This window comes from Astatotilapia calliptera, chromosome 18, assembly GCF_900246225.1.
Source record: "Astatotilapia calliptera chromosome 18, fAstCal1.2, whole genome shotgun sequence".
NCBI lineage: Eukaryota > Metazoa > Chordata > Actinopteri > Cichliformes > Cichlidae > Astatotilapia > Astatotilapia calliptera.
In genome coordinates, this window is record NC_039319.1 from 3,234,757 (window position 1) to 3,252,627 (window position 17,871).

Consider the following 17,871-nt stretch of genomic DNA (forward strand, 5'->3'; position numbering starts at 1 on the left):
TCGAAAGAGTGACCTTTATCCTTAAGATGCAGATGGACTGCTGAGTCTTGTCCTGTGGAGGTGGCTCTTCTGTGTTGTGCCATGCGCTTGTGAAGTGGCTGTTTGGTCTCTCCGATGTAGAGGTCTGGGCATTCCTCGCTGCAATGTACAGCAAACACCACATTGTTAAGTCTGTGTTTTGGCGTTTTGTCTTTCGGGTGAACCAGTTTCTGTCTGAGCGTGTTGCTGGGTCTGAAATGCACCGGGATGTCATGCTTGGAGAAAACTCTCCTGAGTTTCTCTGATACACCGGCTACATAGGGGATGACAATGTTGTTGCGTCTGTCCTTCTTATCCTCCCTCGCTGGTGTCTGGTCTTCTTTTCTGTGCCTCTTTGCTGACTTTAAGAATGCCCATTTAGGATAGCCGCACGTTTTGAGTGCTTCCTTTACATGTGTGTGTTCCTTCTTTTTCCCTTCAGGCTTAGAGGGAACATGTTCTGCCCGGTGGTGTAGGGTCCTGATTACTCCAAGTTTGTGTTCCAGAGGGTGATGGGAGTCAAAGAGGAGGTACTGGTCCGTGTGTGTGGGCTTCCGGTAAACTTCGATGTTGAGTTTGCCGTTCTCTTCAATGTGCACAGTGCAGTCCAGGAAAGGCAGACAGTTGTCCTTTGTGTCTTCCCTGGTGAACTTGATGTTCTTATCCACAGCGTTAATGTGCGCAGTGAAGGATTCCACTTCTTGTGTCTTCAAGCAACTTAAAGAAGTCCAGACGCTTTTCTTTGCAAGCTCCTTTGACTGCTATTATTGTTCATTTTGCACCTGTTACAGAAAAGACAAAAATGGATGAAGAAGTTATTTGTGTTTGAGTGAAGCTGTTAAAAGTAACAATTTAACCTTGGAGTGCTTTCAGACTACGAGACTGTTGCACTGTTTTTGTACTTTTTCCTTGGATAACAAATCGACTGTGGTGTGTTTCTATTCAAGCTTTCAGCTTACTATTTGACTTTGAGCAGAAGCGATGAGGCTTTGGCTTGTTGTTGTACTCCACAGCCTCTGCACTGGTTCAGTTCCCATAATTAGTGTCTCCCAGTAGATAAACCGATAGAAACACGGGATCATATATCAATTTTTAGTTTTCCGCCTTAAATCTATTTAATAGTAACATGGTGCCAGTACTTGTGCTTAGTAAGTGTGGGCAAAGAAATATGGAGTGAATCTACCAATAATTGAGGAATTTCTGGTGGTCGCTCTTCCCACGGCCACTGGTGGCTCCACCGTGTCAGTGGAAAAGGGGTAAAAGACCGCAGACAAACATTAATTCAAATTCAAATTTTATTTGTCACGTACACAGTCATACACAGTACGATATGTAGTGAAATGCTTGGACAACTGCTCGTGACCTAAAGAAAACAAAAAAGGAAAAGGCTATGAATAAGATAGGAAATAAATATGAAAAATTAAAAAGGGTAAATTTAACTAGGAAGGAATAAAATATAAATTAAGGTTAAAAATGAAATAACTGTACAACACAAATTAGAATGAAGGGTAAATTTAACTGGGAAGAATAAGATAAAGATAAATATATAAATTAAAGTTGAAAATAAAATAACTGTACAACAAAATACACAATATAGAACTATATAAGAATGTATGAAGAAATCTAAATATAAATAAATATATACACAATAACAGCAGCTGTACAAGTATTAACCGGAAATGAAGAATATAGTGACCAGTGTTGTGCAAAACCAAAGTCCAGAAAGTCCAGTGTGTGTGTAAGAACTGTATGTGTGGGTCAGTACTGTGTGGTGGTGTGATTGAGAGACCGTATCGCCTGCGGGAAGAAGCTCCTCCTCAGTCTCTCTGTGTTGGTCTTCAGGGAGCGGAATCGCTTTCCTGACCTCAGCAGAGAGAACAGTCTGTTGTTGGGATGGCTGAGGTCCTTCACGATCTTCCTGGCCTTGGTCCAGCACCGCCTGCTGTAGATTGAGTGCAGGTCAGGGAGCTCGGAGCGGATGGTGCGCTCAGCTGACCGCACAACCCTCTGTAGAGCTCGTCTGTCCTGCACGGTGCTGTTCCCGAACCAGGTTAAGATGTTTCCCGCCAGGATGCTCTCTATGGTGCACGAGTAAAAGTTCCTGAGCACCTTGGAGGGCAGTTGGAAGTCTCTCAAGCGTCTGAGGTGGTAGAGACGCTGACGGGCCTTTTTCACCACGGTGTTGATGTGACAGGACCATGACAGGTCCTGCGTGATGTGAACTCCGAGGTATTTGAAGCTGTCCACTCTCTCCACTGGGCACTCGTTGATGACGGGGGTCTGGTAGTTCCTCTCCTGCTTAGTGCTGAAGTCCACTATCAGCTCCTTTGTCTTACTGATGTTTAGAAGGAGGTTGTTCCTCTGGCACCAGTTCTCCAGATTCCTAATCTCCTTCAGGTAGGCCGTCTCGTTGTTATCAGAGATCAGGCCCACCACGACGGTGTCGTCAGCAAACTTGATGATGGTGGTAGAGCTGGTAGTGGCCACACAGTCATATGTGTACAAAGAGTACAGCAGGGGGCTCAGAACACACCCCTGGGGGGCTCCAGTGCTGAGAGTGGTGGAGGCTGAGACATGTCTGCCCATCCTTACTGCCTGTGGTCTGCCAGTTAGGAAGTTGGAGATCCACAGACACATAGATGAGCTGAGTCCCAGATGCTCCAGCTTGGTGGTGAGTGTGGAGGGAATTATGGTGTTAAATGCAGAGCTGTAGTCTATGAAGAGCATTTTAACATAATTCCCCCTTCTAGTGTCCAAGTGAGTGAGTGATGTGTGGAGGAGATGAGAGATGGCATCGTCTGTGGAACGATTTGGACGGTAAGCGAACTGTAGTGGGTCCAGTGTGTCTGGTAGTGAAGAAATGATGAAGTCTCTGACCAGGCGTTCAAAGCACTTCATCACTACTGAGGTGAGGGCTACAGGGCAATAGTCATTGAGAGAAACAGGGTGGGGTTTCTTCGGGACAGGAACAATGATGGACTCTTTGAAGCATGTGGGGATCACCGACTGAGATAAAGAGATGTTGAATATCTCAGTGAACACAGGAGCTAGCTGGTATGCGCAGTCTCTTAGGATACGACCTGGGATGCTGTCTGGTCCTGCTGCTTTCCTGGTGTTCACTCTCTTGAAGGCTCTCCTTACTTCATGCTCGGAGATGACGAGCACGTTTCCGGTGCTGGCAGTATCTTCCTGTCTGCAGCCGTTAGCGCCGCTAACACTAGCATTGTTGGAGACCTTAGCTGCAGCCTCGAAGCGAGCATAGAAAGTGTTCAGCTCGTCTGCCAGAGTCACAGCCGCGTTCGTCATACCGGTCGTTGGTGCTTTATAGTCCGTTATTGTCCTTAGTCCCCGCCACAGGCTCCTAGAGTCACTCTGTTGGAGTTGTGACTCTAGTTTCCTCCCGTAGCGCTGCTTCGCCTCTTTCACCGCCCTCCGCACGTTATATGACGCGGCTTTGTACGGGTCCATGTCCCCCGTCATGAGTCCCGTGTTGTAGGCAGCGGTGCGGGATCTCAGAGCGTCGCGGATGGTTTTATCCACCCACGGCTTCTGGTTGGGAAACGTTGTGATAGTCTTTGTCTCCACGGTATCATCCGCTAGTTATTAGGGCCAGTAAATGTAGTGTTGTTTAGATCAGATACGTTAATAATGTTAAGATCTAAACCAGTGAAATGCTTCTCATTTGTTTGATTCTTGCATTCCTGTTTCCTGACAAACACGTGTCTATACAATGAAGGTAAGTGTGGTAGCTGACGTTTGTTAACTGTGTCTGATGTTTGAGAAGTGTTTTCATTTGAAGTGTTTGTTGCCACACAGGATCATGCAATTCCTCTTGAACAAGAAGCGGTTTAAGGAAACTCTGAGGCCTTATGATGTCAAAGATGTTATTGAGCAGTACTCTGCTGGACACCTGGACATGCTCTGTAGAATTAAATACCTCCAGACGAGGTGAGTTAGTCTTTTACACACGAGGCTGATCAGTTTGAACGAAGCCAATTTTCTCTTTTCCTCATGCTCATTATTTTTTTTATTTTAAGGATTGACATGATTCTTGCCCCTGGACCTCCTCTCACCCCAAAACACAAGAAAACTCAGAAAACACCCTTTACTTACCCGCCCAACCAGTCACCCAGGTACTGCTACAGAGCTCTAAAATGGCTACAATGTTGTAAAACAATTACAAATTAGTATAAAGGTTAGTTATAACTATGTTATTTAGTTTTTGTAACAAATGTCTGTGCAGTCCACATCTACTCGATGTCCCTTTGTTCCAGGCATGAGTCCTACATAGCCAAAGCCACATCCATGCCAGATGCGGAAGACCAAAGCATGATGGGCAGATTTGTCAGGGTGGAGAGACAGGTAACAACTAAAACTACTAAAGGCAAATATTCTGCCAAGGTGTTCCTTCTCCAAACAAAGTAACTCTTTGTATTGTTTGAGATAAATTGTTTTATAGTTTAGTTTGTTACCCTTGGGCTTTGTATGTTGAGACATCTGGCGACAATTTAGAGTTTAATGTAATGCCGGTAAAATTTGCTAATTTAGAAAAAAACTGTCACGTTGATGAGACCAGAAACACTGGCAGACCTTTTGGAACAGGACACTTAAATTACTGTTTCCAATAAAACAAAGCGCTGCACTGCCAGGGTCAGAGAACCCTCTGAATATGGCAACAAGCTGCTTCAGCTGGAGATGACTTTGAACAGCAGATCTATTCAACCCATTTGGCCCAACTGTAGCAAATATTACTAATCATGTTATGCGATTACACTTGCAGTTCTTACTCGATTTCAATTCTGCAGCATGCAGTGACTTCTACAGCAAGACAAAAAGAGTCTATAACCTTCACCACCACCGAACTATCATCCGCTGTTTAACACTTTACAAGATAAACTGGACCAGGCTTAAAAAAAGAGACTTTCATGATTCTGTTCTGCCCGTCTTTCCTGTGCTGAGTGTTTCTCTCCTGCATCTGGAGCATTGTCGTCATTATTAGTGGTGGTGCAGGGTTCATAATTAATGGTTTTCTTTAGGAAGATTACCAAGATTAAACTGTGAAAACACCAAGTTATCAGTAAAAGAATCAACATGATATTTGATATTTCTCATATCTGCAATGTCTGCAAAGGTTTTATCAAACCTTACTAAAAGCACTGAAGGGGTTACTAACATTTCTTTACATCATATTTTGGCCAAGGTGATTGGTAAATAAACACACCTGTTATGCGATCCACTGGTTCCATTGTGTATCTCTCTCTCAGGTGGAGGACATGGAAAAGAAGTTGGACTTCCTGGTGGACATGCACATCCAGCACACTGAGCACCTGCAGGTGGACTCTGCCGGCTCTGCCCGCATGACCCTGGAGACCTGCAATCCTACGGCAAACGGTGAGATCAGACGGGTTTTCCTCAACTACGCCGAGGCGTTCCCACACATGTACCAGGTGCCTGTCAGCAAGGCGAACCCCTATTATGGCCGTGGAAGAGGAGGCAGAGAAGGGGTGGGGTTGGCAGGAGGAGTCGGCATTGCCCCTTCGGTTCATCAACCCCAACCCCCACCTTCAGCAATCATCCCCACTTACACCGAGCGTCCCACAGTGTTGCCCATCAGCTCCCTGCAGGACTTGTCAGTGGGACTGGGTAGGACCACAGGGGGGCAAGGTGGTGACTCACCGCTCTCCATGCTATCGGTTAACCACGAGGAGCTGGAGCGCTCGCCCAGTGGATTCAGCATCTCTGGGGAGCGGGAAGGGGAGAACTTCTCAATGGGGGCCGGTTTGGCGCCCGGGGACCCTGGCTGGACGAGACCCAGGCCGAGCTACCTGGCGGAGGGGGAGACGGACACAGACACAGACCCTTTCACACCAAGTGGGGGCCCCCTGCCTCTCTCCTCCACTGGTGAGGGATTCGGCGACGCTGTGTGGACCATGCCACCCTGAGAGGAAACAAATTCGGCGCAGATATCCACCACTCTGAGTTAAGATATTAAATTCAACCCAAGCCTCTAAACCCAAGCCCTGGGTCAAAGCCACCGCTGTGGACTGAACGTCTGGGGAGGTTAAGTTGGATCTTATCCGAGATAATCGACCTTCAGAGGCCACCGCAGATCTCATCATGCCATCCACGGTCCAGTCAGAGAGCCATGGCACTGAGACTGCCCAGAAAAAAGAAAGAAAAAGGGAAACCACACCGTTTGTAAAGTAAAACTCTGTACAGCGCACTCTTCGCAAAAGTTTAGCTGACATAAAAAAAGAACAATAATATACATACTATATACACCCAAAAGCTTTATTGCTGCAAAGCCAACCGCACTGCATGTAACGCATGCGATTTTTAGTGTAGTCACTGCAAAGTTCAGGATATCAGGAAAAGGAAAAAGAGAATGAATGGTTACGTATACTTGCTATGCCATTTTGTAACACTTATTTTTTTATATGAATACATTTTCATTGTTTTTGCATGGTTTGCATGATAATGCACCACTGTAGGAGTTGACGATTAGAAGGTGATCCTGGAACCAAAAGTCTCCTGTCTTTAGTTGTTTGGTGTGTGTGTGTGTGTGTGTGTGTGTGTGTGTGTTAGAGAAGAGAGAGAGACTTTGGTAATAAAACCATGGCTAGTTTGCTGGCAGTCATGTTTCACCGTTTCTACTTTTCTCATGTTGCTCTGTAAGGTCTCTGAGGATCAATTCTGTCCAGAAACCAGATTTGTTTTCTGGTCTCAGTGTTTTGTTTTCACGCCACTGTGCTCAAATTGTGTGTCACCACTTTGTGTGAACTGACTATCCACTTGAAAATTTGACTGCGTTTGAAACACTAAATCTGCTGCTTTGTTGGCACATGAATTCAGGGATATAAACCACCTGTGAAGTTCTGCTTCTGCTTGATCAGTATTCAGAGCGTAACTTCAATGCAAAAATAGTGGCTTAAATTTCCAGCACTAAAAAGATAAAAAAGATTCCTACATAAAGGGAGGCACAATATGTCTGTCCCAGTACTCACACTTGTGGTCTTGAAGTAACACAATCTGTTCTTGATGCACATTTCTCCAAAGTTAAGTTTGTAAGTATTTCTAATAACTTTCTGTGCTCAGCTTTTCCAGGAAAAAAACAGCCTTTTTGGAGTAATACTGCATAAATTCAGTTTTTAAGAACTTGGATCGCCTGTAGTTTAAAACTTATCAAATGAGAAGAACTACTCAAAATGAAGATGAATAGGCTCACTTGTGCATTTACATAATTGACTTTTGATTTTCTAATGTGTCGTTATTAATAACTTTTTCATTGTTATCAAAAAATTGATCAATGGTGGGCCCTTTGTTTGTTTCTGGGGATTAGCCTAATGTTGGCTAACACTAGGTTGCTAACACAGACAAATTGCTAGCTAAATATTATCTGGAGTGTATAAGGTAAGCTCGTTCAGGAGGAAAACCTGGTGCTAGGTTGGCTACTCATTTTAAATTGCTTTGTAGCTGATGCCAGATTCATGCAGTGTAGCTAAGTTATAGTTAACCAGCTATCCTTTAGCTTTCTTGCTAACATTACTGTCATCTTCTTCTTTGTGTGGTGGTGTATAGCGTTTTGATAAGGTACCGTCTCAAATCGATCATTCCCAGTCAGACCATTGGCAGAAATTATCTTTGAATATGACTATGATCGCTGCATTGTATGAACACTCATAAGGATAAATTCTTGCACAGTTACGATGACAATTTAGCAGTAAACACCACTTAGCAAGCTAGCTAGTCCAGCTATCTCCTGCTCAGACTGTGAGTCTGAGTTTCAGAAGAGCATTGTTGGGTGGTCCATCTCTTTTTTTACAAAGCCAGTGTGGCTACCATTTATTGCGAGAAGTGTCACATGTTTCAAATTCAGTTTTTTTCATTGTTATGGGTGTGGGCCTGCTGACTTTCAGCTCTCACAATGCCAGGACATTACAGAAGACACTGCATGGGGAGAATGATCCCTTTTATGTTCAAATACTAAGCACTACTGTTTGAGTGAAAACTACTGTTAACTAAATCAGTGAAGAATAAAGGGGATTCAGAGCATCACATTTTACGGGGCATCACAAAAAAACCACCAAAAAAACAAACACATTCCTACCGAGCATCTAACACAGGAATAATCAAAGGTGAGATCTGGTCTCAGTTTTATTTATATAACACCAATTTTGTTTGGTAAAAAAAAAGGGTTTGAGACATAGGTGCTGAGTGTTAGTGCAAGTTCACTAAGTAACTAGTAAATGTGATATAATGGCTTATAAATTATATCAGTTGATTGAATTCAAGACAAAATTGAGTAGCACTTCAAATTAAGCTCGTATAGCTAATATTAACCTTCTACAGTACTAGAAAAGAGTGATTAACGGCAAGGGAAGTTAACTATAGCCACGCTGCATGTGTCTGGCATTTTAGCTTTGATATCATTCTGTTCTCACAGTAATACGATGGGCTTGTAGCTGCAGTAGATGACATACAGTTCATACAATAGTGCAACAGAACAGTGAAGGACAGGCTCGCTGCTGTTTTGACCGATGCCACAAACAGAAGCTATAGCATGCTAAATACACTTCATGGTTTTCTAGATTTTACTCACTAAAAAAACTTTCTTTTTGTTTTTGGATTGTCTTACTTCTATTAGCTCCTCAGATCATAATAGTAAGACCGGGTGGTTGGTTGGTGTACTTTCCCGTAAATCAGCTGAGCCATATATAGTATTTGCAGGAGCGATGGTGTACTTGTGTATCTAAGATCCAACAATACTGGAAATTCACCAAATAAATGTGCATTAGGATACTCGTGATGACGTGTGGTTACTGGGACAGTCTTCAGATTCCTTTTTAAAATGTTCACTCTTATTTTAAAGTTGCTTTAAAAAAAGAAAAGAAAAAAAAACAAGCAATAATGAAATATTAGCCATGTTGCATCAAAATAAACCACAACAAATTCGAGGCAGTCATGTTCCCAGGTGTTGGATAGCGCCGTTTTGTCAGATGCCGCATCTGTGTCTTTCATTTGGCAGAACTGGTCACCAAGAAATAAACCAACCCAGTTTAAAGACCTATAGAACCCAACAGAAGAGGTGCCAGATTACAGGTTTATTAACCAGCGATTGCAGTTCACTAAGGTAACCCCTATTAGGCCCCTGAGGTAAGTTTAGGCTCAAATAACAGCTGGACTCCAGCTACAAAAATCTCTGATATGGGTTCAGATGTGCTTCTTTACACTACAAATCTTCTCCTGTGAAAAACGGTGAGTTGGACATATCAGCGTTCCATCAAACATCACTAGTGAAAGACACGTACACGGTTTTGACGTTATTTAGTGTTCTGGGAATCAGAACAGCCAGGAAAATTCTGTAGCTGTGTTTTGTTTCTTAAATACGAATTAAGGAACGCAAACAATAATTTCCACTGAATTTTAGGTGCGATTTCTGCTGCAAAGCTCCAATAAATCCGGTATGGTAGCTAAAAACTGAAAGTTGTAACTCTGTATGCTGTAGCTCAGAGAACAATAAGGACACCGCCTAAAATTAGCATACTGAATTTAGCTTTTCTACACTCCAATTAATCATTTAAATTTTAGTTTGAATTATTGCAACTTTAAACCTGCTGTATAGTTCAGTGCTGTGTTGTGAGCAACTCGAATGTCTAGTTACAAACACAGAAAACCTCAAACTGAAAAGAGAAATAAAGGTACGTGAAGGCGGAGCTTCCTGATCAACAGGTATTTTTAAAATGAAAACACCACAAAGCCAGACCTGACCACCTACTGCAAATAAAAAGCTTTACAGACGACCACGTATAGGCCTAAACTGCATTTATTACCTTAGACTTAGGACGACACTGATATTGAATGTAATATCTCACAATATGTACACACATGAATTATTATCAATACACAGTTATAGCATGTTCAGGCACCTTCACAGTTAATTGACAGAGGAGACTTCCACACCAGGCTTCAACTCTACAATTCGTTGCTTTGTTTACTTTTACTGTTTCTGACCTAAAAATCATGACTAATGAATTTTATCTTGCATTAATTATTTTTAACATTAACTTTTAACTTCGTTAAATGGATAAAGTTTTGGTTTAGTATCCGTGATGACCAGCCAGATCATTTCTGTGTTGAACTGGAACAACACAGATAGATACAACACATTTAAGATGATGTTTGGAGGCTGCAGGCTCCTCTCACTGTTTACTGGTTTGTGTGAATCTCTACAGCGAAGAAGGAGAGGGCAAAGTTGGAGTAATTACAGTTTGTTTGTTCTAATATCTCAGTTTAATGAGATGAAACGTCACCCACTGGTTTTGAAGCTTTGCTTTTTGGCCTCTGCCATGTTGGTTTTTTGGAGGCAGAAGTGACCATATTTGAGGTGGATGTTATCAGCTAAGGCCAACAAACTTGGTTAGACCTCACTCACACAGGTCTAGAGACTTGTTGTCAACCGTCTGGCAACCACTACTTGCTGTTGCTTGGTGAAATCGGTCACACAGATGTACCTACTGCTACACCAAAAGGTTGGACGACCAAGAGTTTGGTGAGTGTTTGCAGACAAGTTGGCATTCACTGGTTTCTTTGTGTACACTGAGAGTAGCGGCACCAAAACCCAGTTGGTGCTGGTGTTAGTAAATCTGACTCTTAGACTGTAAAGGTGCATTGCACAGGCATGGATTTCTGCTAATGAGTGCTAGTAACTAGAATAATAAAACCTCAGTTTCACTCACCAAAACTGAAGCACAAACCTCTTGGATGTCTTCACTTCATAGTAAACTGTAATATTTTTTTGGATGATTCCCATAAAAATCCCTCTGAAGACTCCAACAGCACAAAGAGTCCTCAGATCCAGTTCAGTGACTCCAGTTAGCAGTGGTCACGAAAATTTTAAATCTTAGAAAAATCTTCTAAAGTATAAATTAAATCCATCTATTTGGAGCCGACCTCAGCCAGAGGACCAACTGCTGGTTTGGTTTTAGTAAAACGTCTCCGCAGGTAGGTTAAAAGAAGCCTGGTGTGGATCCAGCTACCATCTGTGAAATTAGCCAGGTGAACCAAACCCTTATGATTATTATTATCTATTTAGTGTATTGTTAGAGTTGCTGTTATCCTCTAATCCTTAAATTAAAGTCATTAAACTATATATTATATGAACACCGGCATCAGACGTCACCACATATAGATGTAAAAATGATGACAATATCCCTGCAGACGTTCATTCATTGTGCCTCTGAAGCAAGAAGCAACATTCAGAATGACTCCACGCTGTCATTCTTTATTTAGTGTTTCAGCGTCACTTCATCTCCACCGAACAAAGCACACGGGATTTTTGAATGTCGGCTCTGTTTCCTTCTGTAGTGCTTCGTCTTTTCTTAAAACCAGCTCAGAGTGCGGTCCTGCTTTTGTAAAATGCCGTTTTGTAGTTTTTGTGGTGCTTTTTGGCTCATTTACAGATTCAGCATGGTTTCAGCTGCACAGAAATTTTGTAATGGTTCACTTCTGCTTTCTTCGTTATATCTAAAGTTCATTCGTCTTGTTCTGTTGAGGTTTGATCGGTCTCGCTCCAAGCCTGTGCTTTTGTTGCCTTGCACAGTTTAATTTACAGAAAGTATTCTGTGAGTTAGTGACACTGCTTCCGTTTGAAACTAAAAACTACAAATGGCTTCCTTTCTAAATTTACAGTCACGAATCAGTTTAAGAATGTCTCACAGGGAATACATAACGACAGCATTGGTACATTTATAGTTTCATGGCAAATTACTGTTAATATGAACTTTTGTTTTTTTTGTAAAAATTTGTCAAAACAGAAAAAAAATTGTCTTCCAGGACGCTGAAGTATGCTGTGAAAAAGTGATGCTAGCAAAAGCAGTTAACAGTAAAATGGAAATATGTCAGATTACACACGAAAAACCTGAAGTTCTTCTCAGGAATTCACAAAATTTCAAATACAGTGGAACCCCGACTTACGAATACCCCATTTAACGAAAAATTCAAGTTACGAAGGCGCTTAACGGCAATATTTCTACCCGTGTTACGAAGTCCGCTGGCTCTGATTGGCTGAGCCCAGAATGCCTACAATGCCCACAATGCCTTCCGAATCATGTGACAACCCCCTTGGCTTTCGGACTTGCGCTTCGCTGTTCCACTTGAACGACGCCTATCGTTCACTCACAAGGCGCGATGGGTGCTTCGACTTACGAAAATTTTTGACTTGCGAAAGACCCTCGGGAACGAATTAATTTCGTAAGTCGGGGTTCCGCTGTATTCAGCTTGCTAAAGCCGCTGTTTATATCAAGCATGGTGACAATATCACAGACGTTGCAGTTTAACAAGTCGTTTTGTCTACAGTTACATTTCTTTTGTTTCCTTAAAACCAATAAATCTCCCATACGTGAGATGATTTTAACGACTTCTGAAACAAGGTTAGCTAAATTTCTGGAGAACCAAATCAGAACCATTTTTATTTAAATAAAATATGTGACTGAATGACTTGTTAAGGACCAGTGTGAGCTGACCAAAGCCATCTTCAGTATCCCTAACCAACTTGCTAGCATTACTTTTCACAGTAATAATGATAATAATAATAATAATAACTTATAAAGCGCTTTCAAACGAAGTGCTGTACAGCTATTTGAAACTAAAAAGATGAAGTAAGTAAAATAAATCCACGTTACGTGAATTAAAGACATCTTGTGTGTTTGAAACGATGTCTGAACATGATACTGTGTTGCTGTTTTGTAGTGAAGGGTTTGTCCTGTAAGTGGCCATGTTATTACTCTGTATGAATTTCCTGCCAAACGTTCTCCAGTCACGTCTTTGGGAGAAACCTCTTCACCTCAAGCAGGAAGTGATTAAACTCCACTTTGTCCTGGGCAAACATGAAAAGGAGTGGAATTAGAACATCCATTGGTCACCGTTCATTGGAAATAAAAAAAAGTTAAATTCTTCTTATGTTTTGGGAATTGTTAGTCACCTCATCTGTAGATGTACCTGGTGGCTGATGAACACTCACTTTAACAGCTGTTCTGTTGAAACAGCTGCCTCTGATACAAAACTGTTCAATAATGTTTATTAAGGGGATTTGAGGTGTGAGGAACTCCAGTAAAACCTGCAGAGCCAAAACTAGGAGTCACTCCAGTGAAGTTGAATCAATTTGCACACTTGGCACCAGGCCTATTTTACTTTATGTCTCCGTTTACTTTATACTGTAAACGGACACAAGAGTGACTTTGAATGGGTTTTGGTGACTCGTCCCATTACTTTGCCCTGTGAATGAGCCCTTTGCTTCTCTGGCTTGTAGACGAGGTTTTAATCAGCTGATGAGGTCACTGGAGGAGTTAAACATTTACTAACCCGATGTTCTCTCATGTACTCATGGCTTTGTCACCAATTTGTCTTTTTTATTTTTCTGAATCAGTGTGATGGGATGAAATGAAGTTGCTGACCTCGGGTGATCATGATTGGCTATTTAATTCTTAAAGCTTAAACAGTGTGCTCATTATTTGACAATAAGGGGGGATGCTGTGTGACAGCTCAGAGCTATTTTTTGACTTGCATTTGAAAAATCACCTTTTCAGGCATCAGTGCACAGTACAGACTTCAACCTTATTCTTTATTTTCGACATTGCATTTGTCTGCGTAACCTCCAAAACACAAACTCTGACCAACACACATACTGGTGAATTAATGTGATGGTTAAAGTGGATCCGTTCTGCCTTCTGCCAGTGTATGAACGGCGAATCCCTGTGAATTAATGCTGCTTTTTTCTCTCTGCTTGGGTTTGTATGATGTCACGGAGATTAGATATCCTTAATATGGCCATCTAAGGCACAGTAAGCCCCGCCCACCTGCTCTAATTTGTTTGGGAGGGGCAGCCCGTCAATGCAAAGTTTGCTCAAAGTGGGAGGAGCTAAAAGAGCTCACTGATAGAAGATAAAGGGGGATTATTTTGAACTCTGAATTGTGCAAAGCTACTCTAGAAGAGCCCAAGTATAAAATATGAGCAGAATAGATCCACTTTGTTTTAGCAATTTAATATCTGTTACTTTGAGGATGAAGGATTATTTCAGTTTGAGTGTGTTTTTTGCCATATAACACTGTATGTGTCTGCACTCTTTGCATTGCAGCTGTTATTCATTTGGTGATTCTGAGGAACAGTCCTGTATGAAGCACTCCTTTAACACTGTTTTAAACAGTACTCTATGAGTTAGATTTAACAGCCAAAGAGGCTTAAAATCCCCCCACAAACGTAGATTTTGACAAAGTTTTGTGTGTGGAAACACTCTTGGTATCAGTGTTGTGTGTCGGGATTAAGATATTGACTAATTTCATGTAAAAACTGGCTCAACTTGGTACTTGTTGTAGCAGCCAAGTCTTGGAGAAACTGGAAAAATAACTTTAAAATGCTCAGCACATCAGCAAATACTCGATCACGTGACTGTTTCTCGTTGGCTTGAATCTGACTCTTTCCCCAAAATTCAATGCCATTAATCGAAACACGTGTGCACCTAAAACGAGCATTTTCTCCACATTTCTGCCCTCTAAAACACATGTGTGCACTTACACTGTGCGTCATTTATTTTTTCAGCTCTCTGTGTGTGAACTCGTCTGCATGTGCATCGATTCTGAATGAAAAGGAGCACTTTATGGCATCCGTGTAGTTAAGAGGACAATAGTACTCGCTGTGATTATTCTGTTAGGGTTGTATTCACTGTAACTGCATACCAAGCAATGCACTGATCGGCACATTCTGCATAACCTGTAATTTTATGGACATTTTGATTGCTACAAATTATTTGTGCCTTGGCCTTTTACAGTACAGATGTTTCTTTCAATGCAATTCTTTTAATTTGGTCGTGCTTTTCTCGCTATGGCTGTCAAAACGCAGCACAAAGCTGTCGGTAATAACTGTGTGGAGGGCTGCATTTACATGCACTCATTGCTCAGCGGCCTCGATCCATGGAGCCAAGACTGATAGAAAATCAGCGCAGTAGCTGGGGGGTACTAAATTTTCTCTCTTCAAAAACCACCCCTCCAAACAGCGGCTGATATTGCTTTTACAGTTCCAGTTGGGGGAGCAGCTACAGGGCAGAAGCACCAACAATGGAAGAAGACACGCTGTCCACACACTGCAATATTTAACCTGCTAATTTTTTGCTGTTTGATGGAACCTCACAATTTGCAGGGTTTTGATGCGACTCTCAAACTGTCTTTCCAAAATCTTCTTAATCTCCTCCTAAGACACGAACTCTTTCATGGCATGCACCCTCTTTGCTATTTGGGCTGATTGGGACCTGATGAATTACCTGTTTTTTGTTTTTGACGAAAATGAGAAAATGTAGTATTTTGGTCTAGACAACCTAAAATGCGATGTCCGCATATGTGGACGCCAGGTCCTTGGAGGTTAAATGCAAAATTACATGAGTACCTATAAGGTGAACTGATAAGTGTCAAAGCAGGGTGCTTAGCGGCTATAAAAGAACTTTTGACCTCCAAAACAATTAGAGATAAGATTTTACACGTTGCTCTGACAAAGAAGAAAGCCTTGCATGCATGTTGCATATGGACATGGTGCAGTCTCACAGCAGTTTGTAAAAAAATAAACTGATTCAGTTTTATTTATATACTGCCAAATCACAACAATGATAAAGGTAAAGACACAACAATTACATCCCCCTTTGAGGCAACAGTGGGGAGGAAAAACTCCCTTTTAACAGGAAGAAAACTGCAGCAGACCTCCTAACCTGGTGTTCAGCATACTGACCAGGCCGAACCTGCTTAGCTTTTAAGATCAAGACTCAGATTTGTGTTTTTTACACAAACTGGACATTTTGTTTGTGGCTGTGATGAAGCATGAAGTTTGAAACACGTGGCACAATTTTAGTCTTTAAACAAAAAGTTAACAGTCTTGTGAACAAGATGAATATCTTGTAAATGCTTTAAAAAGAAGTCATCTCATGGCTTTAAAGAAGGTTAGTAAGAGCCATCTCTCACAGTGTGACATTTAAACATGGACGATGATGATACTCGCTGGTTAGTTAAGCCAGGTGTGACGGACGAAGCCACGCACTCATTGGCTGACGACTTGTGATTGACTGAGTCCTCAGCCAATGAGCTTCTCACTGAACTTGATTTATAAAATAACCCCAAATATTTTATTCTGTATGACCTGAAACTAGAAACCAAAGCTCTAAACTCATCAGGCGTTTCTATAAGACCAGAAGTCTTTCTGCAAACACAGGAGTCGCCCCCTGGTGTCCATTACGCAGAATACAGGTTCGAAACAAAAGTTCCAAACAAGTGCCAAACACGTGCTCGATAAATAGCAAATGAATAAATAAATAAAATCACTTCTGCTTAGAGTCTTGGGCCGTACAGTTCCTGTATTTCTCCCACAGGAACGATGCAGGAAGCAAATCTGAGAGGAGCGACGTCTAAATGCAGCCGAAATGCAGTAAAAACAAAAGCCACTACGTCTGGGAGGTTACTGACAGCTCTGTGCTGGTTGATGACGGCAGCTTTTCTGGGTCAGAAACAGTTCTGTTGTTCTTAAGTTTCATTTAAGGGAAGTTTGGACAACTTTACACTAGTGGCCTTCAGAGCTGTGCATCATTTTTCTCATACCAGTTTGAAAAAAAGAATAAACCTACCATTTCTATTCTGTATTAGACCACTTTGGATATTTTGTTTTGATGATATAATATGCAAATGTATTCTTACTTGATTTTTTAATTTTTTTTGTCTTTTCAATTGCACCAGTTATTAATAAAGCATTGAACTGAAAGCAGACGGTGTGGTTATTATCTGCAAGCGTTAAACCAGAGATGGATTTATGCTGCTGAAATCACTCAGGCTGCATCGTTTCTGCACCCGTGGACTCGTTGTTGGCGTCCCTGCTATAAAATAGCTGTTCTTAAATGTCCTGCAGCCCTCTGCAGACAGGCTGTGTGTCTTTGGAGTAGATTTGTGTGCATTTGCTGTGTTTGTGTGTCCAATATTTGAGGTAATGTATCTGCTTTGCATGTCGTCTTAGTTAACATGTGCTTTTTTTATTGGCTGTTTTTGTCCTTGTGTGTGTCTGAGCTTAGTTGCGGATGTTCCCAGCCCTTTGTAGTTGTTTGATGTCTCTTTGTAGTGATTTTGTGTACTTTTCTGGTTGTTATGTGTCCCGTCTCTTAGTTGTATCGCAGTACTTTTTCTTCTTTCTTTGTAGTTGTTTTACATTCATGTCTCTTCGTTTTGGGACCAGTTTGCAGGCTTTTGTTGTTCGTGTGCATCATGTTGTGTGTTGTGAGTCTTTGTGTCCCCATTATTATCTGACATTTTTCTGTTTTGCAGTTATTTTCCATCTCTTGTTTAGCATCAGTTTGTGGCATTTTTTTGGCTTTTACTTCACGTGTGCGTTCTTTTGTAGTTGTTGTTGTTTTGTGTATTTATACTGTGTTGGTTTGCATGTTTCTCTGTGATGTTTTTGTTTCATTCTGGAGTTGTTTTGTCTCTTTGCAGTATTGTTGTTCTCAGCCTTGACTCTCATGTGTGGCCTCTTGCTGAAAACCTTCAGATGAACGTTATTATTTCGCTCACAGCGGCTCCGGCTGTCGCTGCTGTTACTCTGTGAAGATGGTTTAACTCATTTTTAGGATTCTTATTTTATAACGTTTCCACCCCAGAACACAAACATCAGTGGACACGTGTGCAGCTTGTTTTTCACTCATTAGCTCATTTCATTTCGTTCTTGTTAGAATTATGCGCTAAAAGTCTGTTTCTGGTCCCCGGGGGCGGCCGTTCCCAGGCCCTGAGCAGCCTTGACTGCCAGTTACCGCTGCGTGCCTGAATGTGAACGCCAGG

At 41.8% G+C, this 17,871-nt stretch overlaps 1 protein-coding gene across 4 annotated transcripts in view; it reads left to right on the plus strand.

The window, feature by feature from the left end:
- The window catches only part of kcnq3 (potassium voltage-gated channel, KQT-like subfamily, member 3), a 110,141-nt gene extending 103,490 nt beyond the window's left edge, over positions 1–6,651 (plus strand). For all 4 annotated transcript variants that reach the window (XM_026149178.1, XM_026149175.1, XM_026149176.1 and 1 more), the window contains 4 exons: positions 3,835–3,966; positions 4,056–4,151; positions 4,293–4,380; positions 5,283–6,651. In XM_026149178.1, coding sequence (XP_026004963.1) covers positions 3,835–3,966; positions 4,056–4,151; positions 4,293–4,380; positions 5,283–5,960 — 994 coding nt within the window. In that variant the 3' untranslated portion in view covers positions 5,961–6,651. The remainder of the gene's footprint in view (positions 1–3,834; positions 3,967–4,055; positions 4,152–4,292; positions 4,381–5,282) is intronic.
- The last annotated feature ends 11,220 nt before the right edge of the window (positions 6,652–17,871 follow it).